Here is a 24,552-nt window from a genome sequence, read left to right as displayed (position 1 = left end):
GACAAACTGCATTGGGCCCAGCACCAAACCCTGAGGCCTGATTCCTTTGACTGTTGTCAGCAATCAGGTGTATGAGTCATTTCATATTTAGAGTCATATAGTCATATGCAGTGTGGAAACAGGCCCTTCTGCCCAACTTGCCCACACCGGCCAACATTGTCCCAGCTACACTAGTCCCATTTGCCTGCGCTTGGTCCATATCCCTCCAAACCTGTCCTTTCCATGTACCTGTCTAACTGTTTCTTAAACGATGGGATAGTCCCAGCCTCAACTATCTCCTCTGGCAGCTCATACACCCACCACCCTTTTTGTCAAAAAGATACCCCTCGGATTCCTATTAAATCTTTTCCCCTTCACCTTGAACTTTTGTCCTCTGGTCCTCGATTCTCCAACTCTGGGCAAGAGACTGTGCATCTACCCGATCTATTCCTCGCATGATTTTGTACACCCCTTCATCTCCTGCGCTCCATGGAACAGAGACCCAGCCTACTCAACGTCTCCCCATAGCTCACACCCTCTGGTCCTGGCAACATCCTCGTAAATCTTTTCTGAACCCTTTCAAGCTTGACAATATTTTTCCTATAAACATGGTGCCCAGAACTGAATACAATATTCTAAATGCGGTCTCATCATCATCTTATACAACTGCAACATGACTTCTCAACTTCTACACTCATTCTTCATTCCCTCTAAGATTCAGAGACATTTCAAAACTGTAAAAGATATAGTGTGTAAATAAAAATGTAAAAGTTATAAAGGTAACCAGGAGCAGCTGAAAATGCAAAATTATTAAAGCCATATCTTGGGAAACTCTGTCATGTGGAGTTTTAGACATATATTGTGGCCTTCAAATAACGCCACCTGTTTATCAAGATTTTTTTCATATACAGTGGGATTCCCTGAAGTCCTCTGGATGTCAATTAAAACAAATCAATTTAAACCTTTGTACTGCATTAATTAGGATGTTTTAACTGCTAGTGTTTTGGTTTTATTTAAATATTACTAAATGATATTCCTACACATGTACTTGATAGTATAATGATAGCTAATGCACAATTACAGATGTAAATGGCTTATATAAGAAAGTAGTGCATCATTATAACTAAGTTTTAATGTGTCAAATCTCGCTGAGCTGAGTTGGCCATCAGAAATTGCTGCCTCCGTTAGAAATTTCCACCTCACTTGATCCAGATGTACAAAGATGTATCTTACTGGTCTGAAGGGCCTTATATTCCAAACACATGGCATCAGCAGCAGCATTAGGGTCTACAATATCGTACACAAGAAGCCTTGCCTTAACAATACACTTTGCTCAATAGGTAGATTGTCATTTTATTTGCTTTTATTCAGATACCTGGTTTAGTTTCTGTCTTGGTCAGATAGGTTTGTATACTGTCATTACTTTCACGATTCAGCAATTGGCTTTATAATCCTGATGTCACAATTGTCTTTGATTTTGCCATTCAGGAGATCCATTTTTACAGGGTACATAATGTGAGGTAGTGCAAAGGCTGTTTTAACGTGACTTTGAACATTTATTTAGTGGCTTTTATGTCCCCATCAGAATGTCATAAAGTTCTTTAAGCTAATGAACCTTCTCAAGAGTTGTCACTTTTAAAGGTAGGGGCTGCTAAATTGCAACAAGGTCATAAGATCATAAGTGATAGGAGCAGAATTAGGCCATTCAGCCCATCAAGTTTACTCCACCATTCAATCATGGTTGATCTATCTCTTTCCTAACCCCATTCTCCAGCCTTCTCCCCATAACCCCTGACACCCGTACTAATCAAGAATCTATCAATCTCTTAAAAATATCCATTGACTTGGCCTCCACAACCTTCTGTGGCTAAGAATTCACCACCCTCTGACTAAAGAAATTCCTCCTTCCGAAAGGAATGTCCTTTAATTCTGAGGCTATGACCTTTACATCCTCTCCACATCCACTCTATCCAAGGGTTTCACTTGGGGTCCCACATGTACAAGTATGATAATAATCAAATAATCTGTTGGAGTGTTATTGGCTATGATACTGGAAATAACTCCCTTGCTCTTCTTCAAAATAATGCTCTGCATCAATTTATGTCCACCTGAAAGGGCATCCATTTAACATCTCGTCTGTGTTGTTGTTACAGCAAGTAGGAATTTCATTGTCCCATTGCAGTACAAATGACAATTAGCTATTTACTCCTGAGAACTATAGACATATTCAAACTATATGTGCGTCAGTATAAAATTGATTTTATTGAGCAACTGCTCTCTTTTCAATAGGACACAATGCAATTCTTAGTCTGATGCTATCAATGGTGACGCACATTTCAATGCAGCAATTATAAAATCCTGACAGTGTTTGGGTGACTTGACATTCACCAACCCATTTTAAACTATTAATTATCTAAAACTATTGTGATTTTACATGATACATCAAAATAACACAATGCCAAGTGTATTCCCATTAACCCAATGGGTGTGTGTGAGACAATTATTTCATGCCCAAGGTGAAATAACTTGCTTGTACACTTACACATATGTTTGTTCTCTGTGGAACAGCAAGTACTTTGTGCCATCACTTTGACTGATGGCTAGAATTGCTCCGCTGGCTTTGAGCACAGGGAACATCTCTTCCTCATTTGTGGACTGATGTTGTTTAATAATTGTTTAACATATTTTCTGTGCTGTTTTTTTGGGCCATAAGAGATCAAAATAATTCACATGATATCACATGATATAATTCACATTCTTTTAGCACATAAAATATGTCATTTTTTTACACATAACTTGTGATTTAATCAAACCTGCAACAGGGGAAGACAGGTCTGTACAACATGTTTCTTTGATGAGCTCATGGCACATGTAAGCACACAGTTGAACTCCTCCTGCCCCCGAATCGCTGTTGATGTTAGAATTCAGTAGATTAGCCTAAGGACAGAATGGTATTGTTTCTACTCGTTTCATATTTGCGTTTCTCTTAACCTGCGACCCACTGTGGTTCATGACAGCAGCCAGTTATGTTTTCACCAGCAATAAAGGATGATTGCTTGTAGTTCTTTATCAACTTTTTTTATACCTATAGAAAATGTCCTTGGCTGGCACCGTGCCAAATGATGATGGAGTTCACATATAGATTTCCCAACAACTCCAAGGTATTTTTCATTTGAATTGCCTGAGGGAATTTGCCTAATAGGATGCATACTTTTAATCATATCAAATATGGTAAAATAGAATATTCCTTTCTCTTCATGATATTATGTATCTTTATTATTCCCAGGTAAATTGGCTGGTCGTCTTATTTCAGCCTGAATGTGGTTTTGTATACATTTAGGGATCTCAAGTAGTCACAGTTAATGGATGGTTCATGTGGACAGCTTGCCAATATGTCTGCATAGAACCGCCAGTTACTTGCAGTTCGTGGGTCAACATGTTCTGAACTTCTGTGCTTACATGCTGCAGCTAGAAGTACAATATCTGTTGGGTTTCAGATGCCAGCACTTCTCATCTCTTGTTTCATCCTGAATTGACCGCTTAGTCCAGAGGTAACATTGAGTGGAAGGACTCTCAGCTTAATGCCAGTTTTAGTTGGCACATCAAGTGTGAGTAGGGTGGCCTAGGAATGTTAAAATGGTATATTTAGTCCATAGGTTTATAAATTCATACGTTATAGGAGCAGAATTAGGTCATTTGGCCCATCAAGTCTCCTTTGCCATTCAATCATGGCTGATCTATCTTTCCCTTTCAACCCCATTCTCCTGCCTTCTCCCTATTACCCCTGACACCCGTACTAATCAACATGTTCTGAACTTCTGTTCAAGTTAAGGTTTAGTTTAGTTTTTCTTTATTTTTTTGCACGGCTTTAATTAAAAAACAGCAGAATAAAATGATTTTAAAATTAGTAGTTTTGAAATTATCTGTATTGTTTTATCCATGAAGTCAACTTTAACTGTTTTTGAATTACTCTGGTTAACAATGACAGACATTAGACAGCAAGTTGTTTGCATGGCTTGATGGTAAGCAAAGTTAAAGGATCAGTTGAATATAATCTGGCCCAATGTCTGACACAGTTCATTACGAAGACCAGGCACAGCCTCACACATTGCGTCATGTGACAGCAGCCACCCCATCTCCCGCTGCTCAGATTTCTAGCAGGACCCCGGATCTCCGCTGCTAAACGGGTGATTCATTCTGCCAAATCAATCTGCATTTCCCAGATCTCGATCTCAGCTGCTGAAGCTGCTACCAAACTCCCAGCCTGCAATCTCGATGCACCACACTCCCATCCTGAAAGAGAGAGAGAGAGAGATAAAGAAATGGGAAAGGCACAGAGAGAGAGATGGAGGGGGAAGGCGAGAGAGGGAGATGGGATAGAGTTGAGATGGGAGAGAGACATGCAGAGATTAGTGGGTGACTGGGAGAAGGGAAAGCAAAAGGGATACATCCTTTGCTATTTAATATTGTGATTAGAACTGCAAGTAACTCATGATATTTTAATTCATTTGACATCCAAAATCCATATATTAAAATATTAAGTATTTCAGGGAAGGAAGAAACTGCTTTTAATTTGGGCAAGCTACATGTTGAAACTAATCCATTCTTGGCTTGTGACTCTGTTAAACATGCATAAATCTTTGTAGCATTTATTGAGTTGTTTACATTCAACTTAAGTTAGCTAATATGTCTGGAAGGCTTTTATGGAACTGAGATTGGTATAAGAAGAAGGCATTTTTTTTTATGTGCCAGGAGATATTCAAAATTGTTCTGGAGTAAGATTTTATCTTCTGCGATGCAGTGACATTAATTTCAAAATCGAAAGGTTCGAGCGTACCGCTGATAAAATAATTTATTTTGTTGCCCTGAACAGTAAAATGTATATGTGTGATAATATATTCTTCACAAAGATATTTATGATACAGATAGCAACTAAAGCAATCCAAATCCAATAAATTTCCCACCTTAACATGTGCAAAGGCAGACTTGAGGATTAGGAAGGAGGTGGTAATCTAATTGATGAAGGTGAATAAAAGGTGGACACAAGGAACAGCAGATGCTGATTTACAAAAAATGACTCAAAGTGCTGGAGGAACTCAGCGGGTCAGGCAGCATCTCTGGAGAACATGGATAGGTGACGTTTCAGCTCAGGACTCTTCTTCAGGCTCGATGGGCATGCCAATCTAACACTGCTTCGTGAGGATCAAATTCTCCCAGGAGTGCCCCACAGTGATTGATCCCAATAAATCTTGGTCAGAATTCATCTGCAAAGCTTCAAATCCCATTTGCTACTGATGTGTTACATCAGTACTGTAATGGTGGCTCAAGCCTAAGGTTCCAGTCTTTGTCACATTTCATTTCTGAAAAGAATTCATTATCAATTTCATAACATTGGTAAAACCCGTTATGGATAATTGTGTTACTTTGACAATTGACTTTAATCTCATGTTGGCTTTCAGTTACTTATACACAAGAGCATTTGGTTTCCAATGAACATCAACACATTGTTAAAAATTACTCAGCACCTGCCTTCTTTTGCCATTGAATTACTTTATATTATTATATATTATTCAACATTACATTTCATCTTGTTGTTTATTCAGTTGAACAGTTTAGTTTGTTGTCACGTGTATCGAGGTACAGTGAAAAGTTTTTGTTGGGATGCTATCCAGTCAGTGGAAAGGCAATACGTGATTGTCTGGTGCTTTTGAAGCCTCTATTCATAATTCACATTCCCACTTAGTTTCTCATCAATGACAAACTCAGAAATAAATATTTGGTCCCCTCAGCCAAATCATTGAAATAGGTTGTGAATAGTTGGAGCCCAAATACTGATACCTATGATATCCCAATGACTGCGGGCCTGTCAACTTGAGATGACATTTTATTACTGCTCCTTTTTTCCTTCTGCTGAACAACTCTCAACCCAGGGCATTTAAGAAACTTTTGGATAGGTACATGGATGTGCAAGAGATAGAGGGATATGAATCACATGCAGGCAGGGGAGATTATTTTAACTTGGCATCATGTTCGGGCTGAACAAATTGTGGGCTGAACAAATTGTACTGTCCAATATTCCAGGTTATATGTTTGCAGATATATTACTTCCAATTCCACATCCTTTAATCATATTATTTTAACGCCATGATTTTACAACCATCATAAGTTCATGTCATAGGAGCAGAATTAGGCCATTTGCCCATCGAGTCTACTCCGCCATTCAATCATGGCTGATCATTTTTTCCCTCTCAACCCCATTCTCCTGCCTTCTCCCCATAACCTTTGACACTCTTACTAACCAAGAACCTGTCAATCTCTGCTTTAAAAATACACAATAATGCCCTACTTTAAAAATATTTGGCCTTCATTATGTATTCTCTTCCACAGAAGACAGTGGAGGCCAATTCACTGGATATATTCAAGAGAGAGTTAGATATAGCTTTAGGTCTAACGGAATCAGGCGAAATGGGGAGAAAGCAGGAACAGGGTACTGATTCTGGATGATCAGCCATGATCATATTGAATGGCGGTGCTGGCTCGAAGGGCCGATTGGCCTACTCCTGCACTTATTTTTGATGTTTCTATTCCAGCATTTTCCAATGGTACAGATCTGAAGTTACTATTCCCCTGTTTTCACTCTCCCTTACTTATAAGGTGGGATCACTTATTCTACCTCACAATTTGCAGAATCATTCCAGAACATAGAATTTTGGAAGGAGATATCCAGTGTATTCTTGATATCCATAAGTACACCTTTCAAAGTCTGGAACGTAGATCATAGGTCCATCAAGTTCATTAATTTTCAGGCTCATTAAATTAACTGATACGGTTTGGGGAACAAAAAAAAGATATTTGGCGTTGGTTGCTTTGCTGAGTCTAAGGCACATTTACCACTCTGCCACAGCTCCCATTCACATTATTACAGGTACCCAAACTAGGATGTAGTCGTGTCAGCAATATGTATCCAAACAGAGGGAGCTGAACAGAGAGTAACTCGCAAGGTTGTAACCATTTATGCTAAGGCAGCTTATTCAATGGGTGTTGATGATATGTGTCTCCGAAAGGCAGATTACATGTTATGTTTGGAGGCAAAGGATCGTAGAAAGGAAACTCAGCAACTCTGTGGGCCTATTCTTTGTGCTGGGGGATTTTCAAATTTTGACCCTGGTCCAAACTTTCTTAATCGTTGTTAAAATCACTGAGATTACTTAAGAGTCTTTGCTGTCCGTGTGCTGAAAGACTTGGCTGGCAAATTGCAACTTTGATTTCTCCTGCATAAGCAGTGTACACTTTATGTACTGTGCGAACTCTGGTTTTTATCTTTCGACTCAATGGAATTGCATTATAATGACCAGGATCTGAATTATAACCTAGTCTGAAATTAGTACATGCTCTTAAAATAATATTCGGAATAACTCCCAAGCTATAAAACGTAGAGTGGTTCCAAGGAGGGATTTTTTAACTTCTGTCCTTTCATGAAAGAAGGACACTAGTGACAGTTAAACACCAGGCCTAATTTTCTTTCTTCATTTCAAGTCTGGAATGCTGGAAAAGCTGCCAGAAGATTGGAACCTGTGAAAGATGCGAGATAAGTTGAGTTAATGAAATAGTTGATATCGAATGGTGACATGGTAGAGTGAAAGTGGGCAATATTACTAATGTAGAACAGTTTCCCTTGTTCTTCCCTCTGGAAGGCGACTCCTGACTGTCAAAGCAGCCACAGCCAGACATAAAAACAGCTTTTTTTCCACGAGTGATAGTTCTACTCAATAACCAAAGCCTGTAGTCTCTTTTTTGCTCTGGTTTATTTTCACCCACATGTTTAGACTGTAATGTTGTATCCTTATTGTTTTGATGTGGTCATGCTTTATTCTTAATTGTTAACTGTATGTTTGTGTTGTCATGATGCAATGTGCTGGAGTGGCCAAACCGCGCGGCATGCAGAATACTCATTACAGCCAGGCTGCTTGGCAAATCATACCGTAAATATCATAAACAAATATTGCCTGCTTTCCTGAGACAGTGTAAAGTGTAGATGGAGTCAATGTGGGGGGTGACTGTTTAGTGTGACGGACTGAGAGGTAACTTGACTTCTTCCCCTCTCCCTCCTCCCTTAAATAATGAATGTTGTGAACTTTCCAATCCAAAGGCACAATGCAAAATCTCTAGAGCTTCGGAAAACTAAATTTATTCTCATCTATTTATGTAAGTTTTTGATTTTTTGTGGAAACCATCAAACACCTGAATATATATTTATATTGAGTTCCATTATTTTTGCCATTTTCATTTTGACACATAAATTCACCAAATTACTTCACCAAATACATCACCGATGGCATTTTGTCCTCCATCTCCATGGTGAAAATAGTTATGAAATAAATATGAAATATGTTAAACAAATTTATTTTTTCCCTATTCTTTATCGTTCCATCTGCATCTGTCTTCAGTCATCTCATATTATTCTTTACCACACTTTAAAAACTATATATTTATATTTTCTTGAGCTGTTTGCTTTGATATTCCTTCCCTCTATTTTTTCTTATTTCCCTTTGCACACTTCTTTGTTTGGCAATGCATTTTGCTGCTGTTCCAGTCCACTGATTTCCACTTTTGTTTTGCAGTTTAAGAGTTTTTCTTTTATCATGATAGTCACTTGCATCTTTTGCTAAAGGTAGACACAAAATGCTGGAGTAACTCAGCAGGACAGGCAGCATCTCTGGAGAGAAGGAATAGGTGACATTTCAGGTCGAGACCTTTCTTCAACGACCCTACATCTTTTGCTAACCTGAATACCTATCAAAATATGCCTCGTTTTTACATTTTAGAATTATCAGCTAGTTTTGTACTGTGCCAGATGGAGCTTTGAATGCTTCTTACAGTTTGTATGTTTACCCAGTCATAGTTCAACTGAGTTTATTGTGGCTAGTTCATTTCTCCTCAATTTGAACTTTATGTTACTTAATTGTAAAATCTTGGATTGTGAATTATCTTTGCTCTCAAATCTTAGATTACAATAATATTGTAGTCACAAAGCAAAAAAAAACAGACTGCTGGAGGAACTCAGTGGGTTGAGCAGCATCTGTGGGGGCAAAAGAATGATTTGGTGAAAGAGGCTGCATCAGGATTCTTCCTCTTATGGTCAAAATCAGAAGATGTTTCCTTCTTCTCAGATTCCTATCAGGTGGTGATTTATCACTGATCACCAAAACTAGGTTGTTTTATTCTATTCTAAAATATACTTGGCCAAAAGAGTTTTTATTACACAGGAAAGGGTGTAAAAAAAATTCCTGGGGTATTACTGGACTGGAAGGCTTACGTTAGAAAGAGAGACTGGATAGGCTGGAATTATTGTCCCCAGAAGGCTGAGATGTACACAGTTATGGGGTGGCATAGATAAGGTGAATGGTCACTATCTTTTCCCCAGGGAACCTAAAACTTGGAAGCATTTAACATAAGAGGGGAAAGATTTAAAAGGAAACTAAAAGGCAACTTCTTCATATGGTAGATATATGTCCCAGCTGTTGGAAGCTGTAGTGGTGGGTACAATTACAACATTTAAAAGATATTTAGACAGATATGGGGATCCACAGAAGGCAGTGGATGCCAATTCACGGGATGTTTTCAAGAGAGAGTTAGATATAGCTCTTAGGGCTAACGGAATCAAGGGATATGGGGAAAAAGCAGGAACAGGGTACTGATTTAGGATGATCAGCCATGATCATATTGAACGGCGGTGCTGGCTCGAAGAACCGAATGGCCTACACCTGCACCTATTTTCTATGTTTCTATGATTGGAAAGTTTGAGAAGAATATGGACCAAATGCAGGCAAATGAGATTAGCTAAAGATGACAATTTGGTTAGAAGGACGACATGGGCCAAAGCCCCTGTTTCTGTACAACTCCATGATGTTTAGAATTCACTCACTTATGACTCCCATTTACTCCTTGACCAGATATCCTTGTTTACAGCTTATGTCCATTGTCAACACAGTTTTACCATATCAGGGGTCATTAATAAAATTCTGTTTAACCATAGCTTCGTAAAATGGTTGGCATATTTTATCCTACTATCATCATGCCTTTAAGACCAGTGAGAAAAATAAATTGATTTTCAATAATAAAATGATAAAGCACTAAAAATTTAAAACTAAAGGGTTGGAGGGTTGGAACGCAAAAGGAGTTGTCAATACAAAATGTTACTCTAATAGATATTTGAGTTAGACTATGAGTTCATTGCTGTGTATTGTGTATTGTCTTTTTTGTTTTCATGTTGTAAACCCACTTTCGTGTTGTGGTCCGTGCTTTATTGAATGCTGGCGAGTCTTTGTGGATTTTCTCAGTGGGTGTGGCATTCTTTTACAACTTTTCAAAATATAATCTTATGTCACTAAATCATTCCTAGTTATAGCAAAATTCTGCATTCAAATTGATAAGTAGCAGACACTATGCAAACGGCAGATTTAATGAAGTGTGACATGATCTATTTAATCTCCAGCTGCTGCACTGCGAAGTAACCAAGTGTTGGTTACCCTGTTAAAGTTGAAAATGCACTATAAATGTGGTAGTTACAACCAATCTAAAATAGCGTGTAATATATTGAGAATATACCGTATCCTCTGTCTCTCTTATTTCAACATTGTTTAGTTTAGTTTAGAAATACAGCACAGAAACAGGCCCTTTGGCCTACCAAGTCCCCACCGACCAGCAATCCCTGTATTCCAGCACAATCATATAAACTAGGGACAATTTACAATTTGTACAGAAGCCAATCAACCTACATTCCTTTTCGTCTTTGGAGTGTGGGAGGAAACCGGAGCACCTGGGGAAAACTCACGCGGTCACGGGGAGAAGGTACAAACTCTGTGCAAACAGCAACTATAGTCAGGATTGACCCTGGAGCTCTGGCGCTGTGAGGTAGCAACTGTACCGCTGTGCACTGCGCTGCCTTGATATGTATTGTATAAGCTGAAATTTCATAGATTCTTCCTCAGCACACCCAAGCTTTTGGGAACAATTTAAGAAAAAAAGTCTATTACAGATTCAACCCAGAAATCAGACTGCTATTATCGAAGAAATGCCTCCTCTATCATGCAATTAGGCATGGAGGGGAAACAAGAGAGTGAGACTTGACTACCTGTGGTAGGTGGATCCAGCATAGGATCTACAAAATGAGTTGGACAAAATGCACATTGGTCAATCAATTGGATTTGAAATATAAGTGCAAATTACATTGTAAATAAAGGAAAAAAGTGTTGTAATTCCTGAACATGAAGCTGAAAACCATTTTGGACATCCAATGGATTCACCAAAAATAGTGATGCATACACAGTTTGACTTGAATGTGGAAAAAGGAGACATGAAGGAAATGAATGTTAAGCCAAGGAAGACACTGAGAAATGCAAAGCAAACTTTGGTCAGAAAGGATGTTGTCTACAGAATATCATAGAGAAAAGAGAAAAACAGAGCAATAGATGGAGAGAATACAATAACATGGTTCAGCACAAAAGGAAGAACAAATGTAGGATCCAGGTTAAGATGAGGAACAAAATTTAAGAGAAAGAACGGGCTTATGGTTGGGTAAGGGTGCTGATATGTGGCTAGGTGCAGTCATGGACACAGGTAAAATCCATGGAGGGATTTAAAACCAATGACCAGAAGTTAAAATATGATGTGTGAAGGAACTTTGTACTGTACAGATCATAGATGATGGATTTATCAGATGACCAAGATACCATTGTATAAAATATCAATGTACTAAATGAGAAAAAATTAATTTCATGCAAGAATATTTAGTTTGGAATATGCAATTTGTTTGATGCGGGGTCAACAACTCAGTACAACCTGCAACAAAGCAACAAATGTAAGAATGTCTGGGTCTGGTTTAGACAGTGAGTAGGAAGAGAAATTGAAGTCTATGGCAGAAACTAAAGACTAAGGGTTTAATTGTTTCAATGGTTCAACCAAAATAGAAAATGCTGTAATTATGTAGAAGGTCTAGCAGCATCGGTGGTGACAGCAACAGATGATTTCAATATGTTTTGTTCAAAGAAGTTGATTTAAAACATGAACTGCATTATATGTATATTGATGCACCTGCCCACACAAGTATTTTCCAAGATTTCCCATACATCGCATTTTACTTTTGTAACATTCAAATCAAATCTGCTTGCAGTCTTGACAATTAGTCCTTCAGTTTAGGGTCATATAAGGGTTGAGAAAGTGAGATACAATAAGCTGGATGTGATATATCTGCATGTGAGAATTGTTTCTTTTCTGCTAAGATATATTACTGGGAAGCAAAATAAAACCTGTTCACAATGAGGATGGAGTTCCAGTCCCTCCCATAGTACTAGGAGTTTCATCAATGGTTCAATGGTACTCTATTGTCATATCTAACTAGGTACTGTGAAATTCCTCCTTTGCATACCATACATTGGTATATTCATACTTAAGAACAAGAGAATAATAGTAAGAGATTGCATAGAGTTAGGACATAAGGGTCACCACTTTTGCGGTGCCACTTGTACCCTTCAAGTTCAGAGTTATTAAAAATGTTAGTCTTAACTTGGCCATAAAGGCCCGTTGCCCTGGTGGTGGGACTAAATTGTTGTAGGACCGGCCTGGCCAGGCAATGTTGTTAATGGCCTCCTCCACTGCTCCGTGCTGCTGCATCTGATCTCTACAGTTGGCCACTTAGTGCAAGTTCTAATTGAGCCCAAGGCTATTTCAGGGCCTCCAGCGGCCCATTCCACCAATAGCTCAATCTGGACACATCAACCCAGGAACACGGTGTCCCTCATTTCACATGGTCACCTCTCAGCCAACCTCAGAACATCTAGTACACTTCTGAGTACATGGATTTCAGCCCAGTCTTCTGAGACAAACACCATGCTGCCCATCTGCTCTATTCTTGGGGTGGAGTTCAATCCCACATCTAATTTGGAGGCAGAAACACTAACAATGTCTGAGGGTCCATTCCTATTTGCAGTTTGATTTTTCTTTTGAATGTAACATTTTCACTGAGTTGCTGAAAGTAAACAATAACAGACCCAATTTTAGAACTGATTAGTCATTCAAGATTGGTTTGAGCAAGTTCTGCACAGTTATTTTCTGGTTATTCCTTTTGTTTCTGATTCACATCTACTCCATCTTTTCTATCTCAATTGATTCTAAATAATTGTGCAGTTTGCTCCAGCGGAAGATGTAGCAAGCAAGAAATATGAACCAGGTTCACTACTTCTAACATTGAAAGTCAAATGCTGGAAATCTAAATTAAAAATAGAAAATGTGGGAAATAATTGGCAAATCGGGCCACATCTGTGGGAAGAGAAATAGAGCCAGGTCAGAAGTGGGAAGGAGACAAAAGCTCAGCCGCGGGGCCTTCCATCGCCCCACGCGGCTGAGCCGCGGGACTTTTCATCACCCCGCGCGGCTCGGCCGCGGGGCCTTCCATCGCCCGGCGTGGCTCGGCCGCAGGACTTTTCTTCCCTCGGTACGGCTCGGCCGCGAGACCTTCCATCTCCTTGCGTGAGTCTCCTTAAGACTAACATTTTTAATAACTCTGAACTTGAAGGGTACAAGTGGAGCCTTGGTCGCCTCGGCAGAAGTCGAACTATCTGTCCGTGGGAGAAGCATGGGGAAAGCGAGAAGAATCTTTTTTGCCTTCCATCACAGTGAAGGGGTGTCTGGAGGAGTCACTGTGATGGATGTTTGTGTTAAAATTGTGTGTCTTGTGTCTTTTACTCTGTACTGTTGTGGCTGCGTGGCAAATGATTTTCGTTCAATTCATTTTGAATGACAATAAAGGTAATTCAGATTCAGATTCAGATTCAGATTAAGCTGCAGGAAGGGTGGGAGAGGAGGATGTTTCTGATAGACTAAGAGCCAGGTGACCATAAACTAGTTTTTCTGGTCAATGAGTGAATGGGAGCAGCTGGAGAATGGGAACACAAACATGGACCTGTGAGGGAGGGGTAGAACAATGGACAAGGGAGGAATCGTCGTAGGGAGGGGGCGGGAGAGGGGGTTGAGAAGAAATGGGGACCTGGCCCGAGGGTACTTTGTAACTTTGTAAGCGCCCTCTATGTGGCGACTATTTGCATTCCTTGGGTATGCAAGCAAAGAATTTCACTGTGACTTGTTACATGTGAGAATAAAATATTCATTCACTAAAGTACTCCTTCATATACAAAAAAACACAGGCAAAAGAATGTACTGTAGGAGTATTGTTAGTTTAGTTTAGAGATACAGCACGGAAACAGGCCCTATGGCCCACCGAGTTCGTGCCCACCGACGATCACCGCATTCCAGCTCTATCCCACAATAGGGACAATTTTACAATTCTACCAAGCCAATTAGCCTACAAACCTGTACGTCTTTGGAGTGTGGAGGAAACCGGAGATCCCGGAGAAAACCCACGGAGAGAACGTACAAACTCCGTACAGACAAGCGCCCATAGTCAGGATCGAACCTAGGTCTCTGGCGCTGTAAGGCAGCAACTCTATCGCTGCGCCACCGTGCCACAATTCCACCTTTGTGAAATGCAGAGTAGGAATACATGACTGACTGGCAGGTCCTCCACTCCTAGAGTGGGGAAAAAAAGAAGGAAAAAGAAACAAAACTGGCTGAACCAATATTAAGGATGGGCAACTATTACAGACAAAAATCAAGCTACTTGAAGTTGTAGAATTCAATATTAGGTCCAGAAGGCTGCATTGTGATCAGCCAGCAGATGCGGTACTGCCCTTCAAGTCTGACTCAGACCTCATTGTTACTGTGCAGGAGGCCATGCACTGATCGGTCAGTGAAAGTAAGATGAGGAATTAAAGAGTGAGGCTACAAGAGGCTAAGGTTTGTGCCTGCAAACAGAATGCGGATTCTCTGCAAAGTGGTCACCCAAACTGCATTGGTTGGTACAACTACATTGTGAATGCCACATGCAGTACACCTGTTTGAAAGTAGCGCAAATAATTCACCTGTTTCACCTGGAAAGACTCTTTGGGTGTAGTTGTAATAGAAAGTGCCTTCACTTTGGTGATTGGTGGGAACTGATGATTGAACCAGGGAGTTGCAAAATGAATGGTCTCAGCAAAATGCTGAGAGATCGCAATTAAAACAAGAACAGAGGGACGAGCTTTGGCTTGACTTGAATAAAAGTAGGTTAAAAGAAATAGAAGAATGATTTACGAGCCTCTCAGACCAATTTCTGTAGGGGTGAATCTCATAGATCTAACCGTTCATTCTCTCGGTCTCCACAGCTGTGTTTTATGTCAAGACTATCGCTAATTTTATTAGTGGCACCTTCAATATCAGCCCTTAATTTCTGTACTGTTCCTCTGTAATTGTGTTGTAAATCCTCGACAGTCTCAGCAAGACCCAAATTTTTGGGAAGTTCGTGGCAGCAATTTATATCAATCTGGAACTCAAGGTATATCTCAGCATCCTGCCTAAAAGAGATTATTTTATCAGCATTAATAATGGTAGACAACTTCTGGCTCATTTTCCCAGCTTTGTTTCAGTCACGCTAGTTTTCTGCCACTCCTTATCTGTCCAGGAAATATATTCCTTTTAAAAAGTGCCATTCACATTCACATCAGATTGCCAGCCAATTAATTGCATTAATTGCATCTGTGGCCCACATGTGATTTCTCCCTTCACCGTTCTACAGCATCCTGCCAGTTTCCCTCATCTGTCATCACTCCTCCTCTCCACCCTAATCTTTCCACGGTGTCAGCTCCTCCACCTCCTATTTAAAACAAACTTACCATCCTGTAAGTAATACATGCAAAAATGATGAGCGACTACCGCCCTGAGTGGTTTCCAACTGTTCCAATTTCCATGTGGCGTTCATTCTAACCACTTCTCCTATTCTTGAATTCATAGCACCTGTTTCTTAGCAAATTTTCTCCAAATTATTCACTCGTTAAATCTTAGAACAGAGTTTATTATTTTTTCGTTTATAGAAGAAATCACGGATTGTCTGGAATGCGTTTAATAGAGCAATGCAAAAACCAATGAGGCTAATTAAGTGGTTTTCTAGGAGACTTTTCTGATGTAGCCAACCTAATAATATTGGAAATTAAAGACCTTCACCTAATTTTCACCCCCTTGTTATTAGAGTTGTGTTCACGTTGAAGTACCTGGTACTTTAAGACTTCTCAAACTGCCTTAGAACTATACGTATCCTTAATTATTTGCATGGTGCATAATTCCTCCTCTGATCTCAAACATTTGATCCCTGGCGAGGACTTTCTGCCCTCCTCTTCCTGGATAAAAGGCCAGTGGTTTTAATGGAATTTCCTAAGAACTAATCATCATCCTAACCGTTGTAATTTTAGACCTTGGTGCGGTGAAAGCGGTTCTGTTTATGTTTCAGGGTAGTTTCCACGGCAGCTGGAACAACAGAAAAATGTGCGCATGCAGAATAGTTTTGTGATTGACCACTGTTACTTCCCAAGTGTCCGAGAACAGCATATGTAGGAGAGAATGGGAGAAAGCACTTCATCTGGCCAGCACTGGCAGTATGGTATGTGCTGCTGAGACACTCACATCCCGTTATGGGAAGCACTGTGATGCAGCTGGTAGAACTGCTGCCTCACAGCGCCAGAGGCCTGGGTTCAATCCTGACCTTGGATGTTGACTGTGTGTAGTTTAGACGTTCTCCCCGTGACTGCATGGGTTTCACCCTGGAGCTTTGGTTTAGACAATAGAAAATAGACAATAGACAATAGGTGCAGGAGGAGGCCATTCGGCCCTTCGAGCCAGCACTGCCATTCAATGTGATCATGGCTGATCATTCTCAATCAGTACCCCGTTCCTGCCTTCTCCCCATACCCCCTGACTCCGCTATCCTTAAGAGCTCTATCCAGCTCTCTCTTGAATGCATTCAGAGAATTGGCCTCCACTGCCTTCTGAGGCAGAGAATTCCACAGATTTACAACTCTCTGACTGAAAAAGTTTTCCTCATCTCAGTTCTAAATGGCCTACCCCTTATTCTTAAACTGTGGCCCCTTGTTCTGGACTCCCCCAACATTGGGAACATGTTTCCTGCCTCTAACGTGTCCAACCCCTTAATAATCTTATACGTTTCCATAAGATCTCCTCTCATCCTTCTAAATTCCAGTGTATACAAGCCTAGTTGCTCCAGTCTTTCAACATATGATAGTCCCGCCATTCCGGGAATTAACCTAGTAAACCTACGCTGCACGCTCCCACGTTTCCTCTCAAGTCCCAAAAATGCGGGGCTTTGTAAGTTAATTCATTTCTGTAAATTGTCCTTCGTGTGTAGGGAGTGAATGCGAAAATGGGTAACATAGAACATGGGTGATCGATACTTGGTGTGGATTTGGTGGGTCAAAGGGTGTGTCTATCTCCAAACTAAAACTATACAATGCCATATTTGCTTGCGATCCTATAGAAGGATTTTCAAATGCACTGGAGTCTCAGGAAATGGAAAATTAACCTCATGGACATTACTTGGACCAATTTTACTCAATACTGTCCCTCCACCATTAACATCCAAGGTCATTGTTGAACCAGAGACTCAACAAGACCACCTGCATAAAGCTGCAGATACAAGAGCAGTTCAGAGGCTGAGTACTCATTCCAAGACCTTTCGACCATTTACATAGCATAACTAGTCCATACCACCATGCACAGCAGTTTTTCACTTAGTTATCTAAAACAATCCCTTCCAAACCCATGCTCAAACATTCAAGAAGGACAGGGCTTCGGGTGCATGAGAACATCATCCCATCACCCACCAACTTATTTTTTGGAAAAAAATAGCAATTCCTTCATGATTGTTGGATGTGAACCTTGGAAGATCTTCCCCAACAATATCGTGGAAGTAAATTCACCAGAAGGGCCGCTGTGTGGTTCAAGGACCCAGCTCACTGCATTCTTCTGAAGAAAACAAGGAGTGGTTGATAAATGCCAGCAATGTTCAGACTTGAAAAAGTCTACTGTTCAACTTCCCGAGTCTTTTAAAGTGAATTAAATCATGGTTCATCTTTCTCACAGGTCCATTTTCCCACTTTCGTTTAATTTCCCTTGATAACTGAACATAAATGAGCCTTCCTGAGGTGTCATGGGCCTAACTCAATGAAACGCCAGTGAAGGACGGTGCCCACTTGATAACCCCAATGATGTACTTGCATCTACACGATCAGTTTTTGTGTGCTTGTTAACATGTAGATAGTATATTATTGCATATGGAGTTAATTATTGATCTTAGCATAAGTGTGTATAAGCAGTTCAGATATTACTTTGGCTTTGGGCTTAGTTTTCTTGGCTGAGCACTTATCATGGTATTATCGTACATACTATGTGTTTTAATAGTAATCAATTGTATATACAATACGATACGATAGAACTTTATTTATCCCAGGAGGGAAATTGATCTGCCAACAGTCATAAAAACACAAAATACACAAAACAAAAAATACATGAAACATGAAATTAAAGTGACGGGTGGAAAGGCTTGGGGGATGTGCAAAGATTGGGGGGAGTCAGTCTCAGTCTACCCCATGGCAGAATGGGGAGGAGTTGTAAAGTTTGATAGCCACAGGGAAGAAGGATCTCCTGTGACGTTCTGTCCTACATCTTGGTGGAACCAGTCTGTTGCTGAAAGTACTCCTCAGGTTGACCAGTGTGTCATGGAGGGGGTGAGCTGTATTGTCCAGGAGGCTCTGCAGTTTGAGGTGCATCCTCCCCTCCAAGCCCACCACCCATGAATCCAACTCGCCCCCAGAATGGAACCTGCCTTCCTAATGAGTTTGTTGATCCTATTGGCGTCCGCAGCCTTCGCCCTGCTGCCCCAGCACATGGCAGCAAAGAAGATGGCACTGGCTACTACCAATTGGTAGAACATCTGCAGCATCTTACTGCAGACATTCTACCAATTGGTAGAACATCTGCAGCATCTTACTGCAGATGTTGAAGGAACGGAGCCCTCTCAAAAAGTACAGCCAGCTCTGTCGTTTCTTGTACAGGACCTCAGCATTCCTGGACCAGTCCAGTTTATTGTCCAGGTACACTCCAAGGTATTTGTACTCCCTGGTAAACTGCATATTTAATGGCTCATTGATTTGGATTCTGTGGTTTCAGAAAAAGTACCGCCAGTGGGTTTTTTTGTCATGACACAAGGGGAGTTTGTTATAAACGACTGTATTTGTTTTCTTTTGCGCTAATTTAGATTGCACTACAATCTTTGAAGAATTGTGCTGTTTTGCATTTGTCTTTGTATTTATTGTTGTGCCTATCATTACCATGTAAACTGTTTACTCCATGACCTTCGTGTGAACAAGGAGTTTCATTGCACCCAGGTGTATAATGCATATAACTGATCTGAATCTGAGTAGTATTTTGTAAGGTGAACCATTGTTTACTGATCTCTTTTCAAATAAATGAGGAACATTTCAATTTGCTAAACTGGCTTTAAAAAACATCTAATAAGGATAATTTGAGATTTCTAAATAATTTCGTAAAGGATGGAAAATGTAACTCCCTTATTATTTGTGCAGATAATCAAAATCCACCTAAAATAACTGAATGCATTTTGACTGTCCTTGCCAACATTTTCTTAACATTTTTATGCAGTAGATATGCAAAGTAAAAGTGTAGTTGAATTACCATTTTTTATTACAAATAAAGCACCATTGGAACATTAGAAGTTTTCTGATAAGTCGATGCTCGCAATTGAAACGGTGTGTAAACATTTGTTTATTGATGTAAAATCACCATTATTCACATGTTGACTATACTGCATCTGAGGGAAAGGATTCTGCATTCTGACAGGGCTCAGAAAGTATAATGAATGTTATACGTTAAGAAAATGGAAACAAAAATGGAAGGTGTGCTAAGTTGAGGCACGGGTAATGTTGAGATTTGGTCTGTATCAACTAAAAGTAAAAAATATCAAACTATGGAATCTAGTTTAGTTTGGTTTAATTTATTGTCATGTGCAATAAGCTTTTGTTGTGTGCTAACCAGTCAGCGGAAATACATAATTACAATCGACCCATTCAATCTACAATTGAAGTAAGCAAAGCAAAACACATAAAAGCATGAATTTTTGTTTGACCTATTAATATTAATTTGGGTTAAAAGACAATAGGAGAGGCAGCTTTACATCCGTGTGATAAATGCGACTATCTAATTCTGTTGCAAATATTGATTTCTATGTGCTCCCCTAATTCTAACAGGTCCCAAAATATCTGAATTATTACTCAATAAATACACAATAATACACAATAAAACACTCTTGACTCTCACGAATCAAGAAAGGTGCCGATTGTGCAAAATTAATCAAGAAGCAATCGTGCACTATTTTTTGGAACATGAAATCCTCCTCAATTTTTTTTTTTTTTACTCAGTTACTAGGAAAGTATCTCAAGTCTTGCTGGTTAACATTTTATGTATTTTCACAACTCTCAAAGCTGTTGCTTTATTTCTTTCCTATCTTCTCTTGTTTTTGATGCCTATAATTATTAATTACCAAATAATATAATAGTAATGACCACACTTCACTTTCAATTTCAAAAATGACACATTTCCTGTAGAAACAAATTATCATCATTCCTTGTAGATTCTGAACTCTCTACTCATGCTTTTATGTGTTTTGCTTTGCTTACTTCAATTGTAGATTGAATGGGTCGATTGTAATTATGTATTTCCGCTGACTGGTTAGCACACAACAAAAGCTTTTCACTGTATGTCGGTGCACATGACAATAAATTAAACCAAACTAAACTAGATTCCATAGTTTGATATTTTTTACTTTTAGTCGATACAGACCAAGTCTCAACATTACCCATGCCTCAACTTAGCACACCTTCCATTTTTGTTTCCATTTTCTTAATGTATAACATTCATTATACTTTCTGAACCCTGTCAGAATGCAGAATCCTTTCCCTCAGATGCAGTATAGTCAACATGTGAATAATGGTGATTTTACATCAATAAACAAATGTTTACACACCGTTTCAATTGCGAGCATCGACTTATCAGAAAACTTCTAATGTTCCAATGGTGCTTTATTTGTCACATGTGCAACTGTACAGTGAAATTCTTTTTGCATACTTACTCATGTCAGCATTGCCATGTTTTGGTGCCATTTCCACAGTCCAAGGTCTGGTCCGCCCAGGTGCTCAGTGTATTGGAGCGGCTCCCGATCTTGAAGGCGCTGGAGCCATTACCCCAGTTCACCCTCCTACCGACCCTTGCTCCTCAAGTCCGACATCTCCAGTGGCTCCCCCCTCATCTGTTCTCCGGTCTTCAGGGGATGAGCAGGATGGTGATCACTGGTGCTGTATCATCATTGCGACACCTGGAACTGGATCATTTAGCTTTGAACTATTCACTATTTTCAGAAATGATTGTAATCGTTTTTGCGCAGATTATTTAGTAAGCTGTCAGACTTCTTAGATATTTCATGTGGCAATACACTTAGTAAGTTGGAAAGAATGTTAATACTTTCACCTATACCTTGCATCATTCTATTGATATTTCTGTCACTTTCTCTTATATCAGATGTCAGTTTTCTTTGGTTCTCTGTCCGTCTGTCTCTTTCTCGTGAAAAGTTACAAGTAACATCAGAATGTGCACTTTATCTTTCTGATCAGTAACTAACTGATCACGTTTTGGCATTTGCAACGAGAAATACCTATGAAGATATCAGCTTTCACCATTACAATAGAGGAAATCTGGCAAAGGTATCAACTGCACACAGATGCATAGTTTAATGTTGACATCCAGAGGTATTGATGCTGATTATATCCAGACAAATGTATGCTTCATTACATGAGGTGTGATGCATTTTAATGCAGTATTAAGCCATATTTATTGTCACAAAGCCAAACTCTAAAAAAGATTATCATTCGCTCATGATTATTTTGAAATTCCATACAGTATAAAATCTACATCATAATATAAAATATATTTATTTTTAAAGTTTATTTGTGGTATTTCAGCTTTTAGCTTAATCCTATTTAGATGTCATATTTCCCCCCACCAGTTAAATATTTAGAAAACTCATTAGATATTAATATGTTTTAATGATTAGTTTGCTGTTTTTGAGAGTTCCCTCAATCTTATAGCAGCTTTGCTTGCCTCAAAAACTGCCATTTTAAAGGTAATTTATGTTACAATTTTTTTAACAATCTTTCATTTTGTTTTGAATGGATAATGAAGTTTGCCAGGAAGACATTCTTAATTTTCAAAGACTGTTGCAGAGATTGTATTTATATATATTTGTGTAGTATAATTATGTTGAGAATTCACAGCTGCAGCTGCAGTGCTTTAAAAATAATGCCTAGAAATTGGATCACGGAGTGCCAAGTTTGAATGCAGTGTGCAATTTGATTTGCCGGAAATATAAAACTTAAAGTAAAATCAGGGATTTTTTCGGAATCGTATGGCAGATGGTTTCCCTCCTGGGTCACCCCTGCATCTCACCAGCAAGGATATGAGTGCACTGCAGAAGGTGCAGAGGTGATGCACCTAGATGTCTCTTTGGTTTGAGGGACTTTGTTTATAAGGAGAGATTGAATAGACAGTGCTTGGTCTTTTTCCTGGAACAAATGTGGCTGGAGAGTGAGTTATTAATATTATGAGAGGTATAGAAAAGATAGATTTTTTTCCCCCATGGCAGGAGTATTAAAAACAGAGGGCATAGAATTATGGTGAGAAGAAGGAGTTTTAAAGGAGACGTAAGAAGCAAGTTTTTTTTAACTCAGAGAGAAGTTGATATTTGGAACTCGTCACTGATGGAGGTGATGGAATCAGATTCAATCATTAGATTTAAGAGCCATTCAGGCACTTGATTAGGCAAAGCATAGACAGATACGGGCATATTGACACAACTAGGGTTAGTGCAGATGGGCAATATAGTTACCATGGCTGTGATGGGCTGGAGTGCCTGTTTCAGTGCTGTGAAGCTCTTTTATTCTGAGCCCAATAAATAATTTGCTGACCTGACACCATTCTGTATACTGACCCATTTTCTATAGCTATGGCAAGAGACACTTGCTCCAACCCTAACCATCTCCTACCCTGAAGAAGGGTCTCGACCCGAAACGTCACCCATTCCTTCTCTCCCGAGATGCTGCCTGACCTGCTGAGTTACTCCAGCATTTTGTGAATAAATCGATTTGTACCAGCATCTGCAGTTATTTTCTTATCCTACCCTGACCTCTCTCACAACATTCCTTCTCTCCAGAGATGCTGTCTGTCCCGCTGAGTTACTCCAGCATTTTGTGTCTACCTTTGATTTAAACCAGCATCTGCAGTTCTTTCCTACACACTCTCACGACATCCTGCCTCAACCCCTCTACCATTTCGTCTGACAACCCTGACAATCCTGATCCAACCTCTTTCAGTGAAGTCCAGAACAAGGGGTCACAGTTTAAGGATAAGGGGGAAGTCTTTTAGGACCGAGATGAGAACGTTTTTTTTCACACAGAGAGTGGTAAATTTGTGGAATTCTCTGCCACAGAAGGTAGTTGAGGCCAGTTCATTGGCTATATTTAAGAGGGAGTTAGATGTGGCCCTTGTGGCTAAAGGGATTAGGGGGTATGGAGAGAAGGCAGGTACGGGATACTGAGTTGGATGATCAGCCATGATCATATTGAATGGCCGAATGGCCTACTCCTGCACCTATTTTCTATGTTTCTATGTTTTCCCATATTGATCCTACTTCCAACATACTTATTTTACCCAGATCACTCCCCCCCCACTATTTTTCAGACAAAATATATTTGTCTGAAATATATTTCTGGAAGGAAATCATCAATTTGATTTGATTTATCAGTCTTCCCAATCGATTGTAATCTCTTGATGCATTTCCAATAATCCTGCTTTGTACACCATAAAATTTTTGACATATCTTTCCCTACCATCTCGCCAGTGGTTGTGGGAAACGCTCTGAATCCATATTATGTCTGTCCATGTGTACATATGAGAATTTCATAATGTAATAAGAATGTGTTTTATTGTTAAAACTATGGCTTTTTCTTTTTTTCCAGCTGGGAAGGTCAAGGTAGAGATGAAGTGGGCAGGTGTAAGGAAACTAACCAGGTGCATATAAAAGTGGATCCCAAGTACTACAGACCCACTGAAGTGGTAAGAATAATCAAATAGTAATTTTTTTAAAATATGGTTTTGTTTATGTATATTGTGGCAACTGACTTTTTCTAATGGTACTTGTTAAATCATCTGAAATTGCAATTTGGTTCCAAAAATATTGTAGTGTAAGAAAATAACTCCAGCTGCTGGTACAAATCGAAGGTATTTATTCACAAAATGCTGGAGTAACTCAGCAGGTCAGGCAGCATCTCGGGAGAGAAGGAATGGGTGACGTTTCGGGTCGAGACCCTTCTTCAGACTGATGTCAGGGGGGTGGGACAAAGGAAGGATATAGGTGGAGGCAGTTAGATAGAGGGAGAACTGGGAAGGGGGAGGGGAAGAGAGGGACAGAAGAACTATCTAAATTTGGAGAAGTCAATGTTCATACCGCAGGGCTGCAAGCTGCCCAAGCGAAAAAATGAGGTGCTGCTCCTCCAATTTCCGGTGGGC

The 24,552-nt window shown here is 39.7% G+C and overlaps 1 protein-coding gene across 1 annotated transcript in view; it reads left to right on the top strand.

Moving 5' to 3' along the window:
• gmds (GDP-mannose 4,6-dehydratase) overlaps positions 1–24,552 on the top strand; it is a 554,149-nt gene that overhangs the window by 453,323 nt on the left and 76,274 nt on the right. Inside the window, exon 9 of the mRNA XM_078427475.1 lies at positions 24,003–24,099. Within this exon, the coding sequence (XP_078283601.1) occupies positions 24,003–24,099 (97 nt within the window). The remainder of the gene's footprint in view (positions 1–24,002; positions 24,100–24,552) is intronic.

This window comes from Rhinoraja longicauda, chromosome 2 (assembly GCF_053455715.1).
Source record: "Rhinoraja longicauda isolate Sanriku21f chromosome 2, sRhiLon1.1, whole genome shotgun sequence".
Taxonomy (NCBI): Eukaryota; Metazoa; Chordata; class Chondrichthyes; order Rajiformes; family Arhynchobatidae; genus Rhinoraja; species Rhinoraja longicauda.
The sequence above is the reverse complement of the archived record's forward strand: the minus strand, read 5'-3'. Positions and strand labels throughout refer to the sequence as shown.